Source organism: Falco cherrug, chromosome 3 (assembly GCF_023634085.1).
Source record: "Falco cherrug isolate bFalChe1 chromosome 3, bFalChe1.pri, whole genome shotgun sequence".
Classification (NCBI taxonomy): Eukaryota; Metazoa; Chordata; class Aves; order Falconiformes; family Falconidae; genus Falco; species Falco cherrug.
Genome location: NC_073699.1, coordinates 117,570,668 through 117,593,721, shown reverse-complemented (window position 1 = coordinate 117,593,721; position 23,054 = coordinate 117,570,668). Strand labels below are relative to the sequence as shown.

The 23,054-nt window shown below is 65.7% G+C and overlaps 2 protein-coding genes across 3 annotated transcripts; one reads left to right on the top strand and one right to left on the bottom strand.

Moving 5' to 3' along the window:
* The first annotated feature begins 673 nt into the window (after positions 1-673).
* Positions 674-17,252, top strand: KIAA1522 (KIAA1522 ortholog). 2 transcript variants are annotated; one of them, XM_055704600.1, is made up of 7 exons: positions 674-902; positions 10,912-11,067; positions 11,280-11,335; positions 12,567-12,684; positions 13,062-13,178; positions 13,298-16,192; positions 16,409-17,252. In XM_055704600.1, the coding sequence occupies exons 1-7, from the start codon at positions 815-817 to the stop codon at positions 16,429-16,431; spliced, it is 3,453 nt and encodes a 1,150-aa protein (XP_055560575.1). In that variant the 5' UTR covers positions 674-814; the 3' UTR covers positions 16,432-17,252. The 2 variants fall into 2 exon arrangements, with proteins under 2 accessions (XP_055560575.1, XP_027664553.2); XM_027808752.2 differs by lacking the exon at positions 674-902 and adding an exon at positions 8,521-9,447.
* Positions 17,253-17,465: 213 nt separating this feature from the next.
* Positions 17,466-23,011, bottom strand: YARS1 (tyrosyl-tRNA synthetase 1). The gene is made up of 14 exons (XM_055704601.1): positions 22,903-23,011; positions 22,732-22,796; positions 22,328-22,474; positions 22,040-22,215; positions 21,670-21,799; positions 21,241-21,321; positions 20,800-20,892; positions 20,466-20,601; positions 20,152-20,237; positions 19,549-19,684; positions 19,074-19,168; positions 18,745-18,938; positions 18,462-18,603; positions 17,466-18,251 (listed from the first exon to the last, which is right to left on the bottom strand). Exons 1-14 carry the CDS (start codon positions 22,916-22,918, stop codon positions 18,141-18,143), a joined length of 1,608 nt encoding a protein of 535 aa, XP_055560576.1. The 5' UTR covers positions 22,919-23,011; the 3' UTR covers positions 17,466-18,140.
* Between the last annotated feature and the right edge of the window lie 43 nt (positions 23,012-23,054).

Sequence of the window (23,054 nt, the reverse complement as noted above, 5' to 3'; positions counted from 1 at the left end):
CAGGGCTTGTCCGTGCAGCGTGGGCAGCTGTCGGAGCAAAACCCTGGGCAGGGTCTGGAGCGGGGAGAAGCCGGGGTGCACCCAGGGGTGGCATGGCCAGGAGGTGCCGGCGGCGTGTGCCGACATGAACGTGGATGTCCTGGTGGCATGCCTTGCTCCAGAGACAGGAGTGACTGTGGAGAGGGTGGCAGGGGGTTAACATCCACCGACGGGCATGTGGGTGCTCGCCCTGAGCTTGGACCCAGCCCGTGTCCTGGGGCGCTGTGCTCCAGCCTTGGAAGTTCTGTTGGAGCCTTGGCTGCACAGTGCCGGGCTCGGCTGGGGCGTCCCCATGGGGCTGGCACCCCCACGACCCGGGAAGGGGGTTGTAGCCTTGGCTGTCGGAGCCATGCTCAAGGATAAGCAGAAATGGTGGCAGCTCAGCCAAGCGTGGCAAACACCGGGGAGGTGGGTGCGGGGCTGGCGGCAAGCGCCGTGCTCGGCTTTCCCGACGTCCGGGGACGTCTGGGGAGCGGGGGTCTCCCTTGGACCCCTCGGCTTGGCTGTGGCACCCATGCGTCCCTGCTGAGCGATGGTGCTGGGAGGGTGCTGTGGGATCCCGGCAGGCCCCTCCTCTCTGCCTGTACCATTGGCTCCGGCACAGCCGCCTGCGAGAGCTGAGCTCCGCCGGAGCCGGAGCTGGAGGGATGGGGGCCGGCAGCTGAGAGCCGTCGTCTCCCTGCGGCAGCCCTGGCCACGCCGGAGCCAAGCTCGGCTCCGCCATGTAGCGTCCCGGCCTCCTCCACCCGGCCGTGGTGGAGGGCGAGAGCGGCTGATGGGCAACGTGCACCGCAAGAGGAGCGCGGCAGGCGTCAAGGCCGGCTCCCCCTGGCCCTTTGGCCGCGCCGGGAAGCCCAGGGCAGGTAGGAGCCATGGGGCTGCCGGGGAAGGGGCTGCCGAGGGGTCCCGGCTCGGTCCGGCTGGGAAAGTTTGCCGCCTCCGCTCTCTCCACCCAGCGTGGGGCTGGGCAGGAGCCGAGGCTCTGCGGCCGCAGGTTTTGCTCCACCTGCCCTCCATATGCTGGGGGTGGGCAGGATCAGGCCCCTTGACCCCGGGTGCTGGAGCTGGGGAAGAACCTGTGGCTGCGCACAGGGGCTGCGCCGACATGCCGGGGACAGCCGACAGCCGTCAGCTCGCCTGCGCTATCAGGACAGAGATCATGTGCCGAATTAGTTAACAATTTGTTTTTCTAAGCAGCGTCCCAGCGGTTAGAGCAGGGACCCAGGGCTGCTGGCGCTGCCTTCCTCCCCGGGCTCAGTTCCCGTCCCGTGCCTCAGTTTCCCCCGCTGTGCCCCAGGGAGCGGCGGATCCGGCAGTGTTTGCAGAGAGCACCGGGCTTCTCCCCCCGCATCCATCCTGCCAGCTTTCCCACCTCACCCTGTGCGTGTCTGGCCGCCCTGGCACCCGTCACTCTGCTTCTTTACGCTCTGGCTCCGTGGGCGCAGCTGAAAAGCCCAGGAGGAGGCATGGAGCAGGGGGAGCCCCCTTCTGCAAGGAAGAGGAGCCAGGGAAAGGGTCCCGTGCCTGCCTGGACCCACATATGGAACAGTCAGCCCCACTGGGTGCCCAGTCCTGGTGAGCTCCCTCCACGGTTCCTGCGTCAGAGCGGAGCGATGCGAGCGGGGAAGGTCTCTCGCAGTAACATCGTCCCCGTCCCGGGGTTGCTGATTACCCTGTGATGTCGCTAAACCGTCCCCACGTCCCCACCTGGCCATGAGTTGAGGAGGGGACTTGATGGGCATGTGGGCAGGGGACTGGGATCAGTAGAGTGGGGTTAGTGGGACCGACGGGGTGATAACCAGGCGGTTTTCTCCTGCCAGCCCTGTGGGATCCCCAGCCCCGCTGTCCCTCCTGCCCTTGGCTGCCCTGTTTTCCCCGAGCTGTCTGTAGGGTAAACAGGGTCTGGGGGCAACCCCTCGCAGGCCTGAGGAGTGGCCATGGCAAGTGACAGCGAGGCAGGGGCCAGGATGGGGAGAACCCCGCAGGCACAGAGGGGGATGGTGCCGAAATGCCCCGGCTGGCAGCATGCGCTCGGCGCCTGGGGAAACTGAGGCAGGAGCAGTTACATCAACTGCCCTTGGCTGTGCAGGGACAGCGTCCCCTTCGCCACAGGCTCTGTGCCGTCCACCTCTCCTCGCTGGCTGGCTGTGGTCTTGGCTCCGCCAAAGTCGTCCTCTCGTCGCGGTCTCCGTGCAGCCAGGGCTTGGTGCCACTGGCCACGCTGTGTTGTGGCTGGGCTCCGGCTCTTCGGCTCTGCTGGACACTGTCCCTCGGCCTCTGCCCTGAGCCACCGCGGTGCTGGTGATGGGGTGAGCTGCCTCCTTGGGAGAGGTGGTTTGGGGGCTCATGTCGGCATCCTTGGTGTGGTCCTCGCCTTTTCCTTGTGCCGCCCCTATCCAGACCTCCATCTCCTCTCCATCCCCCCGCCAGGCTTGGGTGCCCCTTGCCAGTCCCTGAACCAGGACCACGGGGCTGCCGTGGGATGCGTGTCAGGTGAAGCCCTGCTCCGTTTCGGATGCCTTGGAATGGGTGCGATGTGGGACTGTGTGGGACAGATCCTGCAAGGCAAGGGCCGGCGCTGAGGCCGAACGAAGGCTGTGGGGTGGAAGGTGCTGAGAAAACATGGGGCAAGTTGTGTTTGTTCTCTGTGGCGGCTCCATGGCAACGGTGCAGTGGCCACAAAGTGAAAGAATTTGCATTGTGTCACTTCAGCATTTCGGAGGGCGCAGCCGGGATCACCAGGATGAAGCTGGGATCACCGGCTGGGGGCTGGGTGCACCAGCACCCGTTGTCAGATAGGGCCCTGGTTGCTCGCGTCTTGCCCTTGCCCCTCACCCAGACCCTGGGTGCTTCTGGATGTTGGGTCAGAGGCTAATTGCATATGGTGGGCAGCTGGACCAGTGTCCCCCAGTTGCCATCTCTCCACCCCCATTGGCCCTGCCGTGCCCGCTGCTGGCGGGTCAGGCCCGGGCAGGCATCGGCAGCTGCCTTTGTGCTTCTGCCATGTGTGGGGCGACGTGGGCACCCGCCTTTTGATCCTGAAGGGCCGGAGCTGTGGTCCCCAGGGACAGGGCTGGCCAGGCAGAGGGCTGCCGGCATCGCTCTCCCTGCTGCAGCCACCTTGCTCTCTGCTGCGCTCCACCAGTGCCAACCCCGCATCCCCGTCCTTGTGCCGGAGCGGGGCCTGGCTGGCTCTGGGGTGCATCCCCTCCCCAGGCTGTCTGTGGCGGGAGCTGCTGGAGAAGGTCCTTGAGCACCAGGGAGACTGAAGCATCTTATCGCCTTCTTATCGGGACAGCCCTGCCGGGCCCTGCTGAGTCAGGATGGAGGAACGTGGCAGACAGCCAGGCTGCGCCCCGCAGAGTCAGTGGGGATGCGGCTGCAGCTGCCGTGGGTCCCCTGGCACCCGTGTCCCCATCGGTGGGTGCCGGCGTGGGTGGGAGGCAGGTTTGGGGCTTCCTGGGTCCCCCGGCATCTGTGTCCCTGTCGGTGGGCACAAGGGGGGTGGGAGGCAGGTTTGGGGCTTCCTGGGTCCCCTGGCATCCGTGTCCCTGTTGGTGGGGGTGGGAGGCAGGTTTGGGGCTTCCTGGGTCCCCCGGCATCTGTGTCCCTGTCGGTGGGGGTGGGAGGCAGGTTTTGGGGCACAGGGGTGATCCGTGGTTGGGAGGCTCCGTAGCAGCAGGCACCTGCCCTAGCCGGAGGGCCGGTGGTGGAGCCCCTTGGCTCTCTTGCCGTGCAGCTCCGGGGTGGGCTGAGCAGCTCTGGGCATCTTTCTCCTTCGCAGCTCCTCTCTGTGCCAGAGCCACGCTGCGCTGGCTCTGCAAACAGCTGCTGGAGCAGATAAGGGCCTGCCCCGGCGGGGGATGCACCAAGGTTTACACAGGCGCTTTCTCCAGGCACCGGCACTGCCAGACTCGCCTGGCCGCATCCTGCTGCCGGCTGAGAGGGCTGAGCCCTTCCCGGTGCCCCCTCCTGCTCCTGGAGCAGGGGAGGAGGTGATCTGCGGGTGTCCCGGGCAGGCAGCTGCCTCCAGCGCTTGGCTCCAACATGCCGTGCCGTGCCCGCTTGGCAGGCGCCCCGTCACCGAGAGGCAGGGATGGGTCCTGCCGTCCTGCTGCCGGTTTATCCCCCCACCCCATTTTGGTGGCAGCCCCTGCCCCATCTGACAGCTCCTCTCCCATCTCCTCCCGGGATCCCCCATCGCCGTGGCCGTCGCTTCCTCGCCGCCTCCTGCCAGTGCTGCCGAGCGAGACACCCACGGGCAGGAGTGGGGTTGGATTCTGCTGGCAGGATGGTGGATCCGTGCGCGGCAAAACCTGCAAGGTCTTGTCCCTAATCCATCTCCTGGGTTTGCTCCTGCGTGGAGCCAAGTACCTGCTGTGACAGGCACGCCTGCCATGTACAGAACACCCTTGGTACCCGGCAAACACGCCGGGCATGACGGCACGCGCCGTGGGGATGCAGCCAGCTCCCAGCACCGTGGCAGGGAACCGCGCAGGCGCTGCGGCGGTGTGCGTGCGAGGGACAGGACACCGGGGGAAGGTGTAGCAGGACTGTAGTAAAGCCGTGGACTTTGGAGGGAGGAGGTGCCGGTGGCCTGTCCCCGTCTGCCGCTGCTGTGGCCTCCGCAGCCCTGCGTGGCTTTGGGGCTTTGCCTACCTGCCTCTCCTGCCCTGCGCTCCCCACCTGGGCCGCTCCCGCCCGGATCCGGCTCCTGGCCGGGGAAGGCTGTTATTTACCTTCAAACCAGTTTGGTGGCTTCTCCAGGGAGGGGACGAGCACGGGGTTGGGATGCGGTGGTGGGTGGTGGGACAGAGGCTCGACGACGGCTGCAGCAGGGGATGGGGATGGGAGTGAGGCACAGCTGGGCATGGCGGTGGTCCTGCCGTCCCTGCGGTGCTGGGACTCCCGCCGTGGGCTGCTGCCGGACCCTTGCCCGGGGTCTGATAACAGATGGGACAGGAGACACCGCGTGTCACCGCACGGGCTGCCTGTGTGGCCTGTGTGGGGTGGCGGTGGGGTCAGGGTGACTTGGCTGTGGCGCAGCACCGTCACCCCTGCCATGACGGCAGCCGTGGCCGGGGTGCTGGCCGGTGCCGGCTCCGAGCGGGGTTTCATCCTGCGCTGGCTCCTTTGCCATGGCCCGTTGGCTGGCCGGGCTGATGCAGGGTGGTTTTCTGCACTGTGACTTAGAGGAAGAAAAACGATCCAAGTTTGTTTTCCCATTTGAAATTAATTTTATTTCTGCCTCTGCGTGGGACCGTGTTTTGAGAGGCGAGCCAGCAGCACAGAGCGGGTTGTGTTTATTTGCTTTATGGAGATGTTTTTCTGGCTGGAGCAGCAGCCCCCAAGTCAGGCTGCAGCCCCTGGGCTGGCAGTGGGGGCTGCCCAGAGCCACTGTAAATATTATTGTGTTCTTATCCCGCCTGGGGAGAGCACGATCCTGCGGCGTGTCCCAGGGCATGGATCCTGTGCAGGAACAACAAGGGCTTGGGGAGCGAGGGCGGCCCCCAGGCTCCCTCACCAGCTGAAGGCTGGGGCGCAGCGGCAGGGCAGGGTGGCACCAGCGGGTGCCAGGTCCCACCCAGGAGCTGCCCGAGTGGAGGTGATGGGCCCAGGGGAAAGGTGGACACGCTCGGGCTCGTAAAGAGGCGGCGTCACTCCCGACGGAGAGATGCTGGCAGGGCTGCCTGCACCATCCCACCGGCTGGGAACCAAGTGGCCATGCTGCCTGGGAGGGGCTGGTTTGGAGGGAGCAGCGGGGCTGGAGCAACGACGGGGGCCTTGGTAGCCGTGGCGAGGTCCGTGTGCTGGCTGCTGCGTGGGGGTCTCGGGGTTGGGGTTCATGGTGCCCCCCATGGGCATTATCTCACCCTTCTGGCATCTGCAGCCAGCTCTGCTTTAGTCCCCGAGCCTGGGCGCGTGCCGGGTGGTGCTGGGCATTGCCTGGGAGCAGTGTGGTGGGAAGGAGCCCCCAAGTCATGGGAAAGCATCACCCCCACGGGGCTGGGGGTCTTCTTGCCTCTGTCTGCACCGCCCTGGCTGCCGGGAGAAGGGAGGCAAGGTCTCCATCCCGCTGAGCAGGAGGACACACGCAGGCAGGTTCTCCTCCCTTTCCTCCCCTGGGGACCTTGCAGCCCCTGCCTGCCCCGCCTGCCAGCTCCCCCCTCCTCCCCATTTTTCTCCGGTGAGTCAGTGGTGGTGGAAGGGGCGGGCAGGGAGCTGCGCTGCCTGTTCCCTGCCTCCTGCCGCTGCCTGTTCCCTGCCTCCTGCCGCAGGACCCGCCGCTGTGCAGGGCGAAGGCAAGTCGAGGCAGTGCCGTGCAGGCAGGGATGGATGTTTGCAGCGGAGTCTGGCCAAACCTGCTGCTTGCAGGAGGCTCAGGCCTGGCGAGGAGGGGGACAGGAGCCAGGGATTTCTCCTCCGGCTCCCCCCGGGTGAAGAGCAGCGGCGTGGTAAGCCAGCTCCAGGAGGGAGCTGGGCTGGCGCCGTATCCCGCTTCCAGCATGGCTGGGCTGGGCTGTACGGCCCCGGCTGTGTTCCTTTGGGGTCCCGGCCCTTCCCATTCCCACCCCTTCGCATTCCCACCCCTTCCCATTCCCACCCCGTGCCCTCCAGCCCCTCTCTGCCCACACAGAGCAGAGCAGGCAGAGTTGAGGGCAGGGTCCTTGGGGTTCCCACCCCCTTCCTATCATTTTGCCTTGCTCTGGGGATGCTTTGCTCCCTCTGGACCATCCCCGGTACTGGTAGCAGCAGATCCCGGCTCTGAGGCTGGGAGACCATCCTGAAGAGAGTAGCCAGCCCTGAGAGGCTGTCGGCTCCTTCTCCGGGAGGATCCCACTGCCACGTGCGGATGAGACACGTGTGTCAGACCAGCACCGCCGAGCCTGGAGGGGACGGGGCAATCCAGGGCGCATCGCAAAGAATGCACGAAGGACGGGGCGCCAGCTCTGACCGGGCATGTTGCTACCCGCACTGGCTGCAGCTGCGGCGGCTTCCTCAGCCCACCAAGATCTGCAGCCTCTGCCGCAGAGTCAGGCCTCTCTCCCTCCTGGTTTTCCCCTCCCTTTTCCCGTCCCCTTCCCAGTAGGTTTCACCAGGCATTGACAGCGCCGGGGCGAGGCTGTCTGGGCGAGGAGGATGCGGTGGCGAAGGCTGCAGGGAGCAGGAGGAGAAGCGGAGGCTGCTCTTCGCATGCCACCACGCTCCCCAGCGTCAGCCCTCAGCTCCTCCGTGGCCAGGCGGCGTTCCTGCCCCAGCTGGCCCATGGCCACCATGCCCTGCCCGGATTATCCTTTGGGTGATGGCAGCCGGCGATGGTGAGATCCTCCTGCCCTGAGCCGCGGAGGTGTCACACTCAGGAGAGGGACGCGTGTCTCTGTCAGCAAGGGATGCGCTCGAGGCCCTTTGGGTCCTCACAGGCGATGAGTATGAACAAGGAGGAGGAACAGGGACAGGCTGTCTGCTGGCATCTGGGAATGTCATCACAGCCCCAGGCAGCAGCTTCCACCTGTGCTGCCATCAGACCTGTGGGGTGAAGCTCAGCTCCACCTGGGCCCTGGATGGGCAGCACTGGGGGGGACTGTCCCCCTTTACCCGTGGGGGCTCGCAGAGCTCCCAGTGCTGTGCGGGGGGGTCCCAGGTGCAGCCCCATCTGTGCCAGCAGAGCTGGACACACCGTGCTGGGGGGCTGGATCCTTCCCTGCAGAGCCAGGAGCGGTGTCACTCGTGGCTGTTTGCCCACCGTCAGCCGTGGCCTTGGTTGGGGCTCGTGATGGGCTGCCCGGAGAGGAGAGGGCAGCGTTCAGTGCGGCACGTGGCTGCCCACTTTGTGCATCCTCAGCCCTTTAATTATGTCCCTTTTCTACTTGCGCTGTGAAAAGAGCCGGGGAGCGTCTGCCTGCAGCCGCCGGCACCTTCTGGCTGAGCGCATGGGCAGCGGGACTGATCCTGCCCGTGCTGGAGGCAGGGTGCTGGGTTCTGTGTAGCAAGGGGCTGCAGGGCGCTGCTTGTATTTGCTGTTAGGGACACAGAGGAGGTGCAGGGGAAGAAATCCTCGCTGAGCCTGGAGCTGCCCGGCTGGGGCCGCGGAGGTGCCCTTCCAAGGTCGAACTGTCCCTTGGGCTGCGCATTCAGTGCCCGGGGTCTGGTGGGACCCTCACTCTCTGCGTTGGGTAATGCTGCTCCATCTGCAGCCCCCTGTGCTGCTGCAATACCCACGGGGGGGGGCAGGGAAGGAGGGTTTGACATGTCAGCTGCCAGCTGGCACTAGGGTGGCCCTGCCCGCTGGGTAAATACTGGGAGCTCTTCACCTTTTGGGGTGAAATACCTGTTGATGGGTATTCAGGAATTTCCTGAGGTGCTGGGCACCCAGGGGTGATGGACAGGGCACATTGCCCCGCTGCCTGCCAGTGGCACGGGGCTCCCCAGCACCCACCACGCAGCGCCTTGTGTGGCGAGGACGGGCGCCCGTCAGTGCCACGGTCTGTGCCAGTGCCTGACCGCCCAGCGTTTCTGCCCCTGCCTTCACCTGCCCTTGTGCCAGCAGCTGGAGCTACTGGTTAGACTGGTTGGAGATCTCGTTCTCCCCCAGTGCCGCCAGCTCTCGTGACCGTGTGCTGGATGCCCTGTCCCCGAGGACAAACGCCCTTGGCTCGTGTCCCCCTGCTCTCCCTGGCAGGGCTGGGGGGGGCTGTGGTGAGCACCCGCTCCTGGGGGGCACTGGGGATGGTGGAATGCTGGCACCCTTGGCTGTGGTGTATCAAAAGGGCTGGTGCTCACTGGTGGAAGAGCCTCCCAGCCCCTCCCAGTTGGCTGTACTGGTGTGGAAGCAAGCAACTGGTTTACAGGGATGGTGTGCACAGTGGGGAGCGAGCGAGCGAGGAGGGTCTGGGGAGGGTCCCAGGCGTGCAGATAAGGGGGGACTGGGGAAATGCTGGCCCCGAGCCTGGCAGAACGGATGCCGGTGGGCCGTGCTGTGTGTGGAAGGAGGCGGGAGGGCCGGGGGTCAGCGGGGAGGCCAGAGGAGGGGCCCCCACTCGCCTTCTCCCGTGCCGGAGGAGCGCGGTGGGCGCAGCTGGGGCTGTCCCCCCCTGCCACCGCGCAGCCGTCCCCGGGGTCGGGCTTGTCCCCGCACACCGGCCGGCAGCTGCGCCAGAGCCTCTTCGCCCGGCTGAGCATCCTCCCGCCGGCTGAGCATCCTCCCGCCGTGCGGATGAGGACGGAGGGAGGGAGCTGGGGGCCGCCGGCATCCGCCTCGCTGGCACACGGCTGGGCGAGAACCACCCCGGCACAATAGGCAGAGGCTTTGTGGGGGGCGGCGGCGCCCCCAGACCCTCTTCCCGGCTACCATGGTGGTTTTCATGGGCAGGAACCTCTCCTCGCTTCTGGCTTTCTTCAAGAAGAAGGGTGAGTGAGCGGGAGGGAGGGAGCAGCGCCTTGTCCTTACACAACCCCTGCCTGCCGGGACCCCCGCCTGCCCAGCACCGGCTGCTAGCCCACCCGCAGCGGGCGGGGGGGGGGCTGCCATCACGGGGGAGAGCAGGGAAGGTCACCCCAGCCCTGGCCTTGTCCGCTGGGAAGTTAATGGAATAAATCACTGCGCTCCTTTCGGCGGAAGGCAGCCGCGAGCGTGCCGGGGGGTGTCGGGCGAGGGGCTGCCAAAATGGGGGGAAGAAAGGGCTTGGGGGAAGGGGAACGTGTTGAGGCTGGGGGGGGGCTGGGGGTGATTTGTGTCCCTTGTAGGGACCCTGCAGCAGCACAGGGGTCCCCTGCGCTGCCACCTGCTCTCCCGGCCTGGCGGAGCCACTGGTGCCCGCGCTGGTGCTGCGGAGGCAGAGGCCGGCATGGTGGCATGGCGCGGCAGGGCGGGCCGGCTCCATTGTTCATGGCCTGCTCCTTTGTGCGCCGGAGCCGAGCGCGACCGCCTCGCCGCCTGCCTGGGCTGGCCAGGAGGGGACAGGGGGGACAGGGGACAGGGGATGGCTGTGTGGGGCCGGCGATGCCCAGCACCAGGTGCCCATGTCCCCAGGGTGCTGCCGCCAGCCTCGCTGGTCTCCCGTGCTCACCCTTCCCTTCCTCAGCCTGAAATTGGTTGTTTTTTGAGGGCAGGAGGGATTCGAGGCTTGGTGGCAGGCACGGCGCGCGGGCAGGAGCAGGCAGGGCTGTGCCGGTGGTGCCTGGCTGGGTGGTGCCAGGTGCAGCCCCCCGCAAGCACCCGGAGCTGCTCGTGGGCACCCCAGGGTGCCGACGGTGGTTTGCAGGGAGGGGGCTGCAAGGCAGGGTGTGGAGGGCCCCCCGTGTTGGCCCTAGCACGGCATATGGGGTCTCCGGCACTGGGGGGCTCAGAGCAAGGATTTGGGTCCTCTGCAGTCGCTGCACCAGGCTGTGCCTCAATTTCCCTTGTCTGTGCAGTTCCCAGCCTGCCTGGGCACGGGGTGAGTCCCTGCTCTTGGGGTGCTGTGCAAGGCCTGGGATGATGCAACCCTCCAAAGGGAAAGTCATCGTCTTTTTATCCCCGTTTAATCCCCCCGTGCCGCCCCTTCAGCCGCCCGCAGCCCCACACAACTTGCTGCCTCACTTGCTCCTAACGAAGGTGCCGTGTCCCAGCTCCGCTCCGGCCGGCGGGGAGAAAACCCCGCGGCTCCACGGTGGAGACAGCCCGACTCCGACATATCGACAGGCCGGGCAGAGCCACGGGAGGCGATTTCTTGCACAGCATTTCCAGCATCCAGTTTGGAGATGACCGGGATAACATCATCCTAGGCTGGCTGTCATCACCCGGCTCGCTGGGGTGGCATCCTGTGGGTGGGAGCGCATCGGTGGGAGTGTGGCTGGGTCCCCCCAGCCGAGCTGACCCCTCTATCTCCACAGGCGCTGCCAAGGGCGAGACGGAGAAGCGGCTGAGCGTGCAGTACACCGCCGGTGAGCCATGCCCCGACAACGTCTTCTTCCCCAGCACGCGGCCCCCGCACCTGGAGGAGCTGCACAACCAGGCTCAGCAGGGACTGAAGTCCCTGCAGCACCAGGGTAGGTGTCCCCAACCCTGGGGTGGCTCGGGGACACGGTGAAGGGCACAGCTGGCCGGCCCCAGCTCCTGGCTGGCTGGGCTATGTGGGCGGCGCGATGGGGCTGACCGGAGTCCAGTGCCGGGGCTGGCAGCAGTGGCTGGAGCGTGCGGGATCACTGCCGGACGCCCCCGGCCCCCCCGGGGGGATTTACCCCCTGCCTTCCCTCCGCAGAGAAGCAGAAGCAGACCAAAGGTGCCTGGGACCACGGGGACACCAGCAGCCTCCAGGTGAGCCCTGCTGAGGAGCCGGCTCTGCCCCACAGCACTCTCGGGGTGCCCTGGGGGTGAGGGGACACAGGGCAGCCCCTCTGTCCCCCCTGGGTGGTGTCTGGGGGCAGATGGGGGACCAGCCGAGACTGCAGGACCATGGCCGGGGGGGTTGTGGGGCAGGAAGGGGCTGTGCATCCCTCAGTGTTGTCCCTTTGGCCCCGTGACGAGGTGCTGTCCCTGTCCCCATCCTCAGCGTCGGGCGTGTCCTGTCCTGCCCTGCCCTGGGGGGCTCTGCCCAGGGAACCCCACCGTGCCCACATCCCCGTGTCCCCTCGATCCCACCCCACCAGGCAGCCCCAGGCGAGGTGGGGTGATGGGACAGCATGACAAGGACCGTTGGCCGTATCCAGCCTGGTGGCCAGGCCCCTCCCTGGCTGCTGACGAGGAGAAACTCCCACTCTCTTGGCCGAGCTGGGCTTTGCCGCTTCCCTGGGCTCTGACCGCGCTGCCGCTGCCTCACCGCCCATGTTTGCTCAAGCCGCTGCCTCCCGCCGGCCTTTGCCCCCCTTCACCCCTTGGAAGCGGGGGGCTGGGAGCCCCGTGGCGGGTGGAACCCCGGGGTGAGCAGCGGCTCAGGGTGGCGCAGTGGCGGGGCTGGGTGGTGGTTCCCGCTGATGTGTCTCATCCCAACCTCCGTCTGTGCCAAGAGATGCTTTGGAGGGATGGGGGGCTGCGGAAAGCTGTGCCCGTCATGGGGCTGGGCCACCCGGTGGGGCATGTGTGTGCCACGGGTCCCCGGCACGGCCACATGGCTGCCTGCCCACCCCCGTCCTCGTCCCGCTGCCCTGCCTCGGCCCCACGCCCCCCTCCCAGCCATGGCAGCCCTCCAGCCCCAGCTCTGGGGCACAGCAGGGCTCGGCGCAGCCATGGGGCCATTTCTGGCTTGGCACGGTGGCGAGGCCGGCGGCTCCCTCGGGTGCTGCTCCAGTGGGCTGGCCCCCGGCTCGCCTGCTCCCTGGGGGGCTGCGAGGCCACGCGGGGTCCCTGGGGCTGATCCCGGCCCCGCTCCTGGTGGGAGGACTCTGGATGCCGGCGTGGCTGACTCAGCCTTTGGCCCTCGGAGAAGCTTTTGTCTCGGCAGCGCTGGGCTGCGGAGTCAGTTTGCGGCGAAGAAGGGGCCTGGTGGGGGCCGGGGCAGCTCCGTCCCCGCAGCCCGGGGTTCACCTGAGCCCGCTCTGTGTCCCCACAGTCATGCGCATCCTCGGAGGATGACAGCGTGTCCTTCCGGAGCCGGGCGGCCTCCTGTGCCACAGACAGCACCTCTGAGGACGCCCTCTCCATCCGCTCGGAGATGATCCAGCGGAAAGGTACCCAGCCGGGGGGCTGGGGGATGTGAGCCGAGGGGCTGCGAGGTGGGCTGGAGCGCGTGGCAGCAAAGCTGGGCTCTGCGTTGGCGTGGCCGCGAGCCAGTGCAGGGGTCTGGGGCCCTTGGGGAGAAGAGAGCAGCTCCGGCTGAGTCAGAGCATTGGGACTGGGCGAGGGCGACCGATGGATGGACACCGTCTCCTCCCTGCTGGGGCTGCACGGCTGTTTGGCAGCTGCCGGAGCCTCTCTGGGCTGTGCTGAGCGCCAGAGCCCGGCTTGTCCTGCAGCGTCTCTGGCAGTGGGGGGGTGCTGGAGGCACTGGAGATGCCCTGGCCAGGGCCCCCCACATGCTGGCTGAACCCACTCGTGCCTCTCGCAGGTTCCACCTTCCGACCGCATGACTCCTTTCCCAAATCCTCGGAGAGGGCTGGCAAGAAGAGGAAGGAGAGGAGGACGACGGTGCTGGGCATCCCCCATCATGTCCAGAAGGAGCTGGGTAAGCACTGGGGGCAAGGGGGGATTTTTAGGGTCTGATCTCGTTGCCCAGGCTCTGTTTGCCTTGGCTCGGTGCATCTGCCTGGGGATCACGCCGGGTTCATCTCTCCCTGCTCCCAGGTCTCAGGAACAGCCGGGAAGCCAAGGGACACCCCGAGGCTGATGGGCGAGGGCAGGCGGGGCGCGGGGGCAGCCAGGCACCGCAGCCCTTGCTGAACGGTGGGCAGGTCTCCGGCGATGCCATCCGCATCCCCACCATCGACGGGAAGCTGCAGCCGCTGGCTGTCACCAGGGGTGCCCGCGTCTGCCTGGGAACCTTGGAGGAGGCAGACACGGCCCTGCAAAAGCACATTGACCGCGTTTACTACGACGACACATTGCTAGGGAGGAAGACGGCGGCCAAACTGTCACCCATGGCGAGGCCAAAGTCGCTGGCCGTGCCGGGCATGACCACCAACACCCACCCGGAGCTGCTGAGCCCCGTCATGTCCATCTCACCCCAGGGCACCTACATGTCCAAGATCATCCCCAACGCCATCCTGCCGCCCATGGTGGACGTGGTGGCCCTGACACGGAGCAGCGTGCGGACACTGAGCCGCTGCAGCCTGGTGTCATCCAGCCCGGCCTCGGTGCGCTCCCTTGCCCGCTTCTCGGAGCGCAGCACCCGCAGCCGTGAGCCCTCCTCCTCCAGCGACAACTGGAGCCACTCGCAGTCCACGGAGACCATCGTCTCCAACAGCTCCACCATCTCCTCCCAGGGTGGCTCCGACCACCGGCAGCCCGAGGCAGGGCCGCGCAGCGAGGATGCCACGGCTCGCTCCAACACTGACCAAATCAGTGTCTACAGCTCCACCAGCTTGGCCAGCTCCTGCTCCAAGCCGGCCACCGGCCCCATGCCAGTGGTCCCCGGGCTCCTGGCCGTGGGGGGCAGCAGCGGCCGGGCGTCCCCTGCCTACAGCACGAGCAGCCAGGCGGAGGGCTCGGACACAGGCAGCCTGGCCAGCGAGCGCTCCTCCACCCGCAGCGTCTCCCTCAGGAAGATGAAGAAGCCCCCGGCCCCCCCTCGCAGGACCTACTCGCTGCACCAGAAGGCTGAGGGGGAGCCCAAGGTGCTGGGGCTGCCCCCCAAGCCCGACCGGCGGTCCCAGCGGGAGAGCAGCACGCCCTGGTCCCCACACTCAGAGCCCTTCAGCCCCACGGCTGAGGATGAGGTCTTCTCCCCGTCATCGCTGAGCGAGACCAGCAGCCTCCGCTCCGAGAACCTGGCCGGCACCAGCTCCCCTGAGGCCTCGCGGGGCAGCCCCGGGGTGACGGTGGTGCTGAGGGAGCCCCAGGCTCAGCCCAAGTGGAGCTGCCCGGATGGGTCTGACCGCACCATGTCCCCTTCCAGCGGCTACTCCAGTCAGAGTGGGACACCTACACTGCCTGCCAAGGGGCTGGGACCCCCAGCTGTGTCCCCGGGCAGGGCTCAGCCCCAGAAACCGGAGCGGGTCTGCTCCTTACAGTCGCCTGCGCTCTCCGTGTCTTCCTCCCTCACCTCCATCTCCTCCTCAGCCTCGGACCCGGCTCCCCCCGAGACACTGCCGTGCCGCTTGGACCGGTTCATCATCCCGCCGCACCCCAAGGTGCCTGCTCCCTTCTCCCCACCGCCCACCAAGCTCCAGCAGCCCGTGGCCCCCGCCGGCCCCCTCCTCCCCTCACCAGACCCACCAGCACCCAGTACTGTCTGCCCGGAGCCCTCAGCCAAGCCCAACGGCAAGTCACCACCACCATCGCCGCCACCTGCCTACCACCCGCCTCCCCCGCCAGCAAAGAAGGCGGAGGAGAGCCCCCAGGCTGCCAGTGAGACCGCCGCTGACACCGCCTGGCCCCCGCCTCCCCCGCCAGCCCCTGAGGAGCACGACCTGTCCATGGCAGACTTCCCCCCTCCGGATGAAGCCTATTTCTCGAGCCTGCCCGATGCCACCCCGTCTCCGGCAGCTGAGCAGAAAGCGACACCGAGCCCAGGGGCTGCATCTTCCTCCTTCTCAGCCGCCGTCTCCTCACGCAGCCAGCAGCAAGGCCCGCCGCCGGCCGGAGCACCGCAGCCGCCTTCCCTCACCAAGCCCCCTCCCGAGGCTGCTGTGCCCCCCCCGCCGCCGCCACCTCTCCCCCCACCCTCAGCTCCGGCTCTGCCGCCCCAAATCAGTCTTAAGAAGGCGGCCAACGGCCCCCGGGCAGACGCCAAGAAGGAGCCGGTGTCGCGGAGCAAGAGCGGCCCCGTGCCCAAGGAGGACGCCAGCCTGCCCATCGTCACGCCCTCACTGCTGCAGATGGTGCGGCTGCGCTCCGTGAGCGTCGAGCCGCCCGCCGGGGCCGGGGCCGGTGCTGAGGAGCGGCCGGCACCCCAGAAGCCCGTCCGCCGGTCCCTGTCCACACGGCAGCCCCCTCCTGCCAAAGACGCGGTGCCTTCCAACCAGCTCCACCACGCCGTGCACCTCAAGGCCGCTGCCTTGTCCACCGGTGAGGCTGCGGAGAAGCTGGCGGGCAGCAGAGCAGCACTGCCTGGCACCGAGGGGCCCGCCGGGGACGGCCGGCTCTCCCCCAGGCACAAGTCGCCGGCCTCCACCGCCAGCTTCATCTTCGCCAAGAGCTCCAAGAAGCTGGTGATCGAGACGGCCTCGTCCCCCGAGGCGCAGGCTGACCTGAAGAAGAACTTGGTGGCCGAGCTGATGAATTTCTCGGGCCAACGTTCGGCAGCCCCGGCTACTGCCCAGCAGGGCCCCGGCAAGGCGCAAGCCCACCGAAAACCCAGCAAGATCCCCCCTCCGGTAGCCAAGAAGCCTTCGCTTGGCCCCGGGCCGGCTCCTTCCCCCCTGAGCCCGAAGGTACCGGGGCTGGAGGCACCGGGCTCCCCCGTGCGGGATGGGAAAGCCAAGGCCGTGCCGGTGGACGGGAGCAGGACTAAGAGCGAGCTGGCGGGGACGGCGGCCTCGGGGGCGGAGGGCAGGAGCACCACGGAGCCGCCGGCACAAGGTACGTGGGATGCGGGCCCAACTCGGCCCCGCTGCGGGCTGCTGCTGCTATAGGTGCTCGGGCTCCTGAGCTGCAGGCTCCCAGCCCAGCACACAGGCCGTGCTGGGGTGGCACTGGGACAATTGGGAGAGCCTGGCCATGGGACCAGACTTGGGGCAGGGCTGGGGGCAGCCGGGGCTCAGGGTGCCTGATGGGCTCTTCGCTCGTGCCTTGCAGATGGACGGGGAGAGACAGCCTGAAGGACGAAGCTGCAGGACTGGTGCCCCCACGGACAGGAATCCAATTCTCTCAGGGACCTGGGCAGGTCAACAGACGAGTGTGGAACTGGCAACTAACTTAATACAGGAAGCAAACAGCCTTAGCCTCCACGGCCTTGATGATATTTATGCAAAAATGGTGTTGGTTTCACTTTTCCTAAGTACTACAGCTTTATTTTGCTTTTTTTTTTTTTTTTTTTTTTTTACTGGACTCGAGGCTGGTGCCGAGCCAGCACCTCCTCCCTGCTGAGCTGCCGCTTGGTTTGCGTACGGAGCCGAGCAGCCACGCTAAGAGGAGCGCAGGGGCCGAAGATGCTGGAGCTGGAGCCGCTCTGCTCCCGGTCAGCCGGGCCCGCGAGGAATTGAAGCACTTTGGACAAGCGAACAGGAAGGTTTCAGCCACAGCAGTTCCCAGGGGAATGCGGGCAGGAGCAGCGGGATGGGACGGACGCGCTGGTCAAGGGCTCCAGCCCTTGATGGAGAGGCAAGAGGGGCTCTCGGCCAGCACCGCTCTCCTCACAGCAGTGCAGGCTGTGGGCACTAGCCCACTGCCTGGCATAGCCAGCCCACAGCCGTGCTGGCCACAGGGTGGAGGGGGAGCCTGGCTGCCCCGCGAGCTGGTCTTCGGGCCCTGGGGTAGAGCCTTGATTTCTGTTTCTGTAAACTCGGGGTCATTTTGATTTCTTTGATTGTAAAAAAAAACACAAAACCAAACCAACCAAACCAAACCAAAAGCAACCAACCCTCTGCCGCTGAGTAGCTGCTCAGAGCTCTGTACCTGGCTGGTAAAAATGATGACCGAAGCTTGCTGCCTCCTGTGCTTCCTGGCTTACGGCCACAGCCTTGCCACGCGTGCCAGCTGCCCTTCCCGGCGCTGTCGAGCTGTGGGGCAGGCACAGACCCCCAGCGGGCCGGCTCCCGGGTGGGCAGGGGGCTCAGGCAGCACTGAAACAGCAGCAGAGCTGGCTGCCAGCTCAGCCATCTCGCCCCGGACAGACAGGCACACCCGGGTGCAGTCAGCTTGACATTTTATTTGGGTTTACGACAGACAGATGGTTCCCGAGTCAGTGTTTAAGGCCCACGCCCCCCGCCACAGGCTCAGGACGGACCTACAAGTGCTGCCTGGGCTCCTGGCCAAAGAGCAGCACCAGCAGCGGCCGTGGGCGAGCGGAGCGTGGGGCAGGGGCTGCCCGGGCAGAGCAGGGGACGGGGCCCGCCTGGCTGCCAGGCAGCTGCCCCCAGCTCTGTTAGCAGCAACACAGGTTTGAGCAAGCAGCCTTCCCTTTCTGCCCTCGCGCTGCCGTGCCCACACATGCCATCCCAGTCAGGACCAGTGGGCAGGGCGTGCAGTCTGTGGCACAACTGGGAGCGAGCCGATGGCCCCAGTGTAGAGCCGAAGGCCACAGGCACAAGTCACACAGGTCCCTTAGGTGTGGTGCCACGGCCAGTCCCCGGAGCTGGCCCACAGCTGAGGCACGGACGCTGGCTGGGCAGGCCCAGGGTGACGGGGATGCTGGAGGCAGCTCTCCAGGTGGGAGGTGGCAAATTCAGTCCCAGAGCCCCCAGGTCCCGCAGGGCCGAGCGCCCCGCTTGGGGCACTGGGGAGGAGATGGCAGAGACCGGGAGGGAGAGCCTGGCGGAGGTGGTGGAGGGGGCCAGGCAGGAGGCGTGAGCAGCGGTTCTGGTGCTTGTTAGCTGATGCTCCCACCCTTCAGGCTTTTACAGGAGACTCTCCCCAGCTTGGTCAGGAAGTTTCTCTCCTTCCACTGGGCGACACAGTCCTCGGAGACGCGGAAGTCGGCCTGGGGAGCAGAGCAGAGCAGGGGAGGTTTGTCTCCTCCACGGCTTTGCTAACAGTAACAAACAGGGGGGCACAGAGTGACAAATAGCTACTTCGGGGTCACCCAGAGGTGGGGACAGGGGCATTATGTGGCCCTAAGCACTGCCCCACTCCGTTCTTGGAGCCCCAGCTACTTCAAGTTGTGGCCCAGCCCCTCAGCACAGCTCCTCACCTGCAGCTTCTCAAAAACCTTCTTCTTCGGCTTGAGCTCGTCGTCGGGCTCCCCGCCCTCATAGCCCTCCACGTAGACGCGCTCCCCGGCGCAGCACCCGGCCGGCGGGTCCAGGGGCTCCACCTGCCGCGGCTCCCCCACGCTGCAGAGGGGTGCGGAGGAAGCAGAGTCACCCCAAGGCAGCACCCACCTGGCCCCTCAGCACTGCCGGGCCCTGGGGCAGGAGAGGGGGATCCAGCCCGTGCCCGTGGAGGGGTGCAGCCCCAACGCCCCCCTCCCTCACCTGGAGGCGCACAGCACCATGCCCTGCGACTCCACACCCCTCATCTTCTGGGGCTTGAGGTTGCAAAGCAGCACCACCAGCCTGTCCTGCAGCTGCTCCTTGGGGACGAACTGCACCAGGCCGCTGACCACAGTGCGGGGCTCAGGCTCGCCCACGTCGATCTTCTCCACGTACAGGCTGTCGGCATCTGGGTGCTGCCAAGCAGAAGCAAGGTGAGGAGCAGAGAAGGGGACTGGGGTGGCAGGGAAGTAGGGTGCAGACACCCCGCCCCTAAAGTGCCCACGTCACCATGTGGGAAGGTTACCCCCCTCTCCCCGTTGTGCCCATACCTTTTCCACACTGATCACTTTGCCGACACGGATATCCAGCCGGGATGGGACCACGTTCTCTGGCTCAGAGTTCTTGGTGCCCTTCTCTGCAGGCTCTGCAGTGCAAAGGGAACAGTCACACCACTCAGCATAAACCCAGGGAGCTGGCCAAGCCCTGGGAGTGCACAGTGACCCCCAAATGATGGCCCTGGGGCCTGCTAAATTCCATGATTGTCTGTGTATCAGGAAGCACAGTCCCTCCTCTGCTTTGCTGGCCTCTCAAGCACCAGAGAAGCGTGCTGGCGTCTGTCCTCTCTGGGGCAAGCAAACAGCCCTGGCACTGGCCTTTCCTCACCCTTCCTAATGCTCTCCGGGGCTCCTCTCGAGACTGAGGTTTCAGAACTTCTCTCTAACGTCAGCCCCTGGAGGGACACTCTCCCACCCAGCCCTGCGTGGCCAGGGCCCTCACTTCCCCCAGCTCCCAGCACCTCCTTACTGGCTTTGGATGGGTTGGGATACGCTGCATTGGTCAGCTGCTTCAGTTCCGGGCTGTTGAATTTCTCTCTGATGGGGTCAAGTAGTTTGTTCAGGGCCACTTCCACCGAGTTCTTCAGGTCTCCGGGATGGACGACCTGTATCATGACAAACAGACGGGTTCCTGCATGGAACATCCAGGGCAGGGGGAGCAGCTGAATGTGACTCACCGATCTGAGGCCAGACAACGCAGGGTGGGGCGATGAACCCCAACCCTTGGCCTAATTCCCCCTCGGACATCAAAGCCCCTCTTCTGGACACTTTTGCTTGCAGCCTCAGCTGGGAACAGCCGAAAACAGCTAAACTGCTGCTCTGTTCCAGGATGTGGCTGACGTGGTCCTGTCCCACACCAGGACAGCTGGTGCCCCCACATCCTTCATCCATCCTCTCACCTTCAGGCTCTCCCGGCTAGGAGCACCCTGTCACCCTACAGCCACTGGGCCACGCTCGCTCCACACCTCTTCCTGGTGTGGATTTCTATCTCCCACAGCTACTCAGCGCCCTGCCAGAGAGCTCTCGGGATCCTCAGGGACAGGGAGAGGGTTCAGTCCCTCCCAGCACTCACCTGCTCAGCAAAGTCTTTCTCCAGGGCCTCATAGGCTGTGTAGGTTTTGTTTCCTCCCCATTTTTCCTCTCGTAGAACGACAAACTCTGTGACACAGAGATTTTAAGGCTCAGACTAACTTAGGTGAAGACTCACTCCCTGCTCTGCCAGAAAAACCACCCGCCCCACTTTGCCCAAGAGCCGAGGGGGACCGCAGCAGTGGCTGGGGAGGTGGCACTCAGGGGCAGCTGGCTTCAGGGGACACACGCTCCTGTCCCCTCCTCTAACCCACAGGAAAAACCAGACGCAGTGCTCAAGCAAGGTGAGCCCCTCACCTGATTTGAGGGGAAAGAGGACGTGCTTGATGAAGGAGAGGACACCGTTGTTCTCCACGTTCCCTGGTTCACAGAAAGCCTTCTTCAACTTCTTCTTCACATCCTCCTTGCGATCCAGAAGATCAATCTTTGAGTCCTGCAGGAAGAAATTTCCCCAGCCCTTTACCCAACCTCCTGCCCAAAAGAGACAACTCATGCTGAAGTTGCTGCTCTCAGACCCCAGTGTGAGTGGAGAGAGAAGTCACCTTCTCTTGGGGTGCAGCCTCCCTGCCCCCAGCCATCAACCTGTGCCCCCCCCAGAACCCCTGACCACAGCCACTATTCAGGGACCAACCTCTTCTGATGAGCTCATTTTGCTGCCTGTCAGACCAGGAACCATTGGGTTCATTAAGTGGACACGCTTGGCATAGCCCAAGGAAGGAAGGTACTGGGAAAAAGCAAGAAGGCAAGTCACGGACAATCCTCTTCTGAAGATCAGCTTTAACTCACAATCCCTGTTTGCTCCTGAGTCCAGATAACTTGGGGACCCAGAGTAATGGAACTATTGTCCAGAAAGCTATCGTTGAGTTCCCAAGGCACAGACAGCCACAGCCAGGGATGCGTGGCAGCACACTAGAGCCCTGCAGATCATGAGAGCAGCAGCAGGAGCTGTGAAGAGCACAATGGTGCCAACCGTAATCACAGACACGCTTTTCCCAGTGGATCTGTGAGTGTTTTGAGCTGCTGCCCCAGGCAGCAGCACTGCAGAGGGCTCAGAAACACCCCAGTTCCTGACCTTCTCTGCAAAGGTGAATATCTTCCTCTGATCAACTCCTCCAAACTGTGCATCGACCTTGAGGTACTCCTCATCCAGGGCCTGTGGAGAGACACACATAGCCTTGAGACTGGTCCCAGGACTTCACACTCTGGGTGTCCTCAGTCTTCAGAGATCCTGCCCATCCCCCAGCATGTGCCCAGCCTCTGCCAGGGCACACCCACCCTAGGAAGGACAGGAGCTCTCCAGACTGCCTGCTGTCCTGCAGCTGGCCAGAGTTGCTGTAAAAGCAGCTCTGTGCTTGGGTTATGTGTTGTGCTGCTGCCAGTTGTAATACTGGGGTGGAGTATAATGCCCTTGGCATGCAGCCTCATGTGCCCCTGCAGTCCTGGCTTCGCCCAGCACCTCCCTGGCCAAGAGGCTCTGCCGACCTGCCTCGCCTCAACGCACCTGCAGGCCTGGGTAGAGCAAACCGCTCAGCAAGGGGTGCTCCACCTGCTTCACCACCTCCGCTCCCGCCTTCTTTGCATCGTGCTGTGTCACCACAGAGGAGAGGCGGTACACGTCCAGCGTGTACTCCCTGTGGGAAGGGACAGCAGTTAGCACTGGTGAGGGGGACATCTTTTAGAGCTGCTTCACACAAAAACTGGCTCTGGCCACGAGAGAAACCGAGGCCTGGAGGCACCTTCACTTTTTTCCCTGAATGAATGACAGTGCCTGGGAGCAGACCCAGGAAAAGCGCAAGCTCGCAAGCTCAGGAAGAGCAGAGCCCCAGGTCAGCCTTCCCCTGCCCAGGAGGGCCAGGCGCCCCAGGACTCACTTGCTGAGCTGGTAGTCAGTGCCTCGGACAAACTTCAGCTTTTCCAGGGGCACCCCAATGCTCTCCAGCATGGCTTTGATCACGTTCTCATAATAGCGGGTGCGCAACTCCAGCAGCTCCCAGGGGGCCTTCATGTTGTCTAGGTAAGCGTGGAGATCAGCAAAGAGTATCGTCACCTAGCACGGAGGGGGACAGTCAGTGCCGCAGCAGTCAGGGGAAATACACGTACCGCCCAGTAGCATGGTAACACAGTCCCGCAGGGTCCGAGCTCCCAGCCTGGCCCCGTACCTCACACCCGGCCTTCAGGAAGTCTGCGATCTTGGACATGGGCACGAAGTAGGCCACATGCGGCTTGCCCGTGGTGGCGGTCCCCCAGTAGATCTTCAACTCTCGCTCCTTCAGGATGGCCATAAGCTTATCCTCCCCCAGCACCTCCTGTGCAGGGCCAAGACACACATCTGGCACGGCTGAGCCTGCCTGGGAAGGCGCTGGGGCAGGGCGCGGGCAGGCCGGCAGCGCTGCTGGAGAGCTGAGCCCTGGCTCCGGCCCACCCTGCACACAGGGTGTCCCCGCGGCTCCTTCCGGCTCCTGCAGCTGATCCGGGCCCCCTCCGCTACACCCAGGGCCTTCCAGGCCCCGATCCTCCCCCGCGGCCTGCCCCGGCCGCCCGCCCGCCCACCGCCCGCCGGTACCTGCAGGTTCCGTGTGATGAGGTGATACTTCTCCTGCGGGCCGGGCGCGGCCTCCATAGCGGCGTCTGCAGGGAACGAGACAGCGTTACCGGCGGCACCAGCCCCCCGGGAGCCCCCGAGGCCCCGCCCGGCCCCGAGGCCGCCCCGCTCCCCCGGCCCAGCCCCACCGACCTTCCCCCGGTTGCATCAGCCCCGCTCGGCGCTCGCCTGCCGCGCCTGGCCGTCACTTCCGCCGCTCGAGCGCCGAGCTGCCGATGAGGGGGGGCGTGGCCGCGGTCCGCCAATGAGGCGGTGCCTCGCGCACAGGGGGCGGGGCTGCCCAC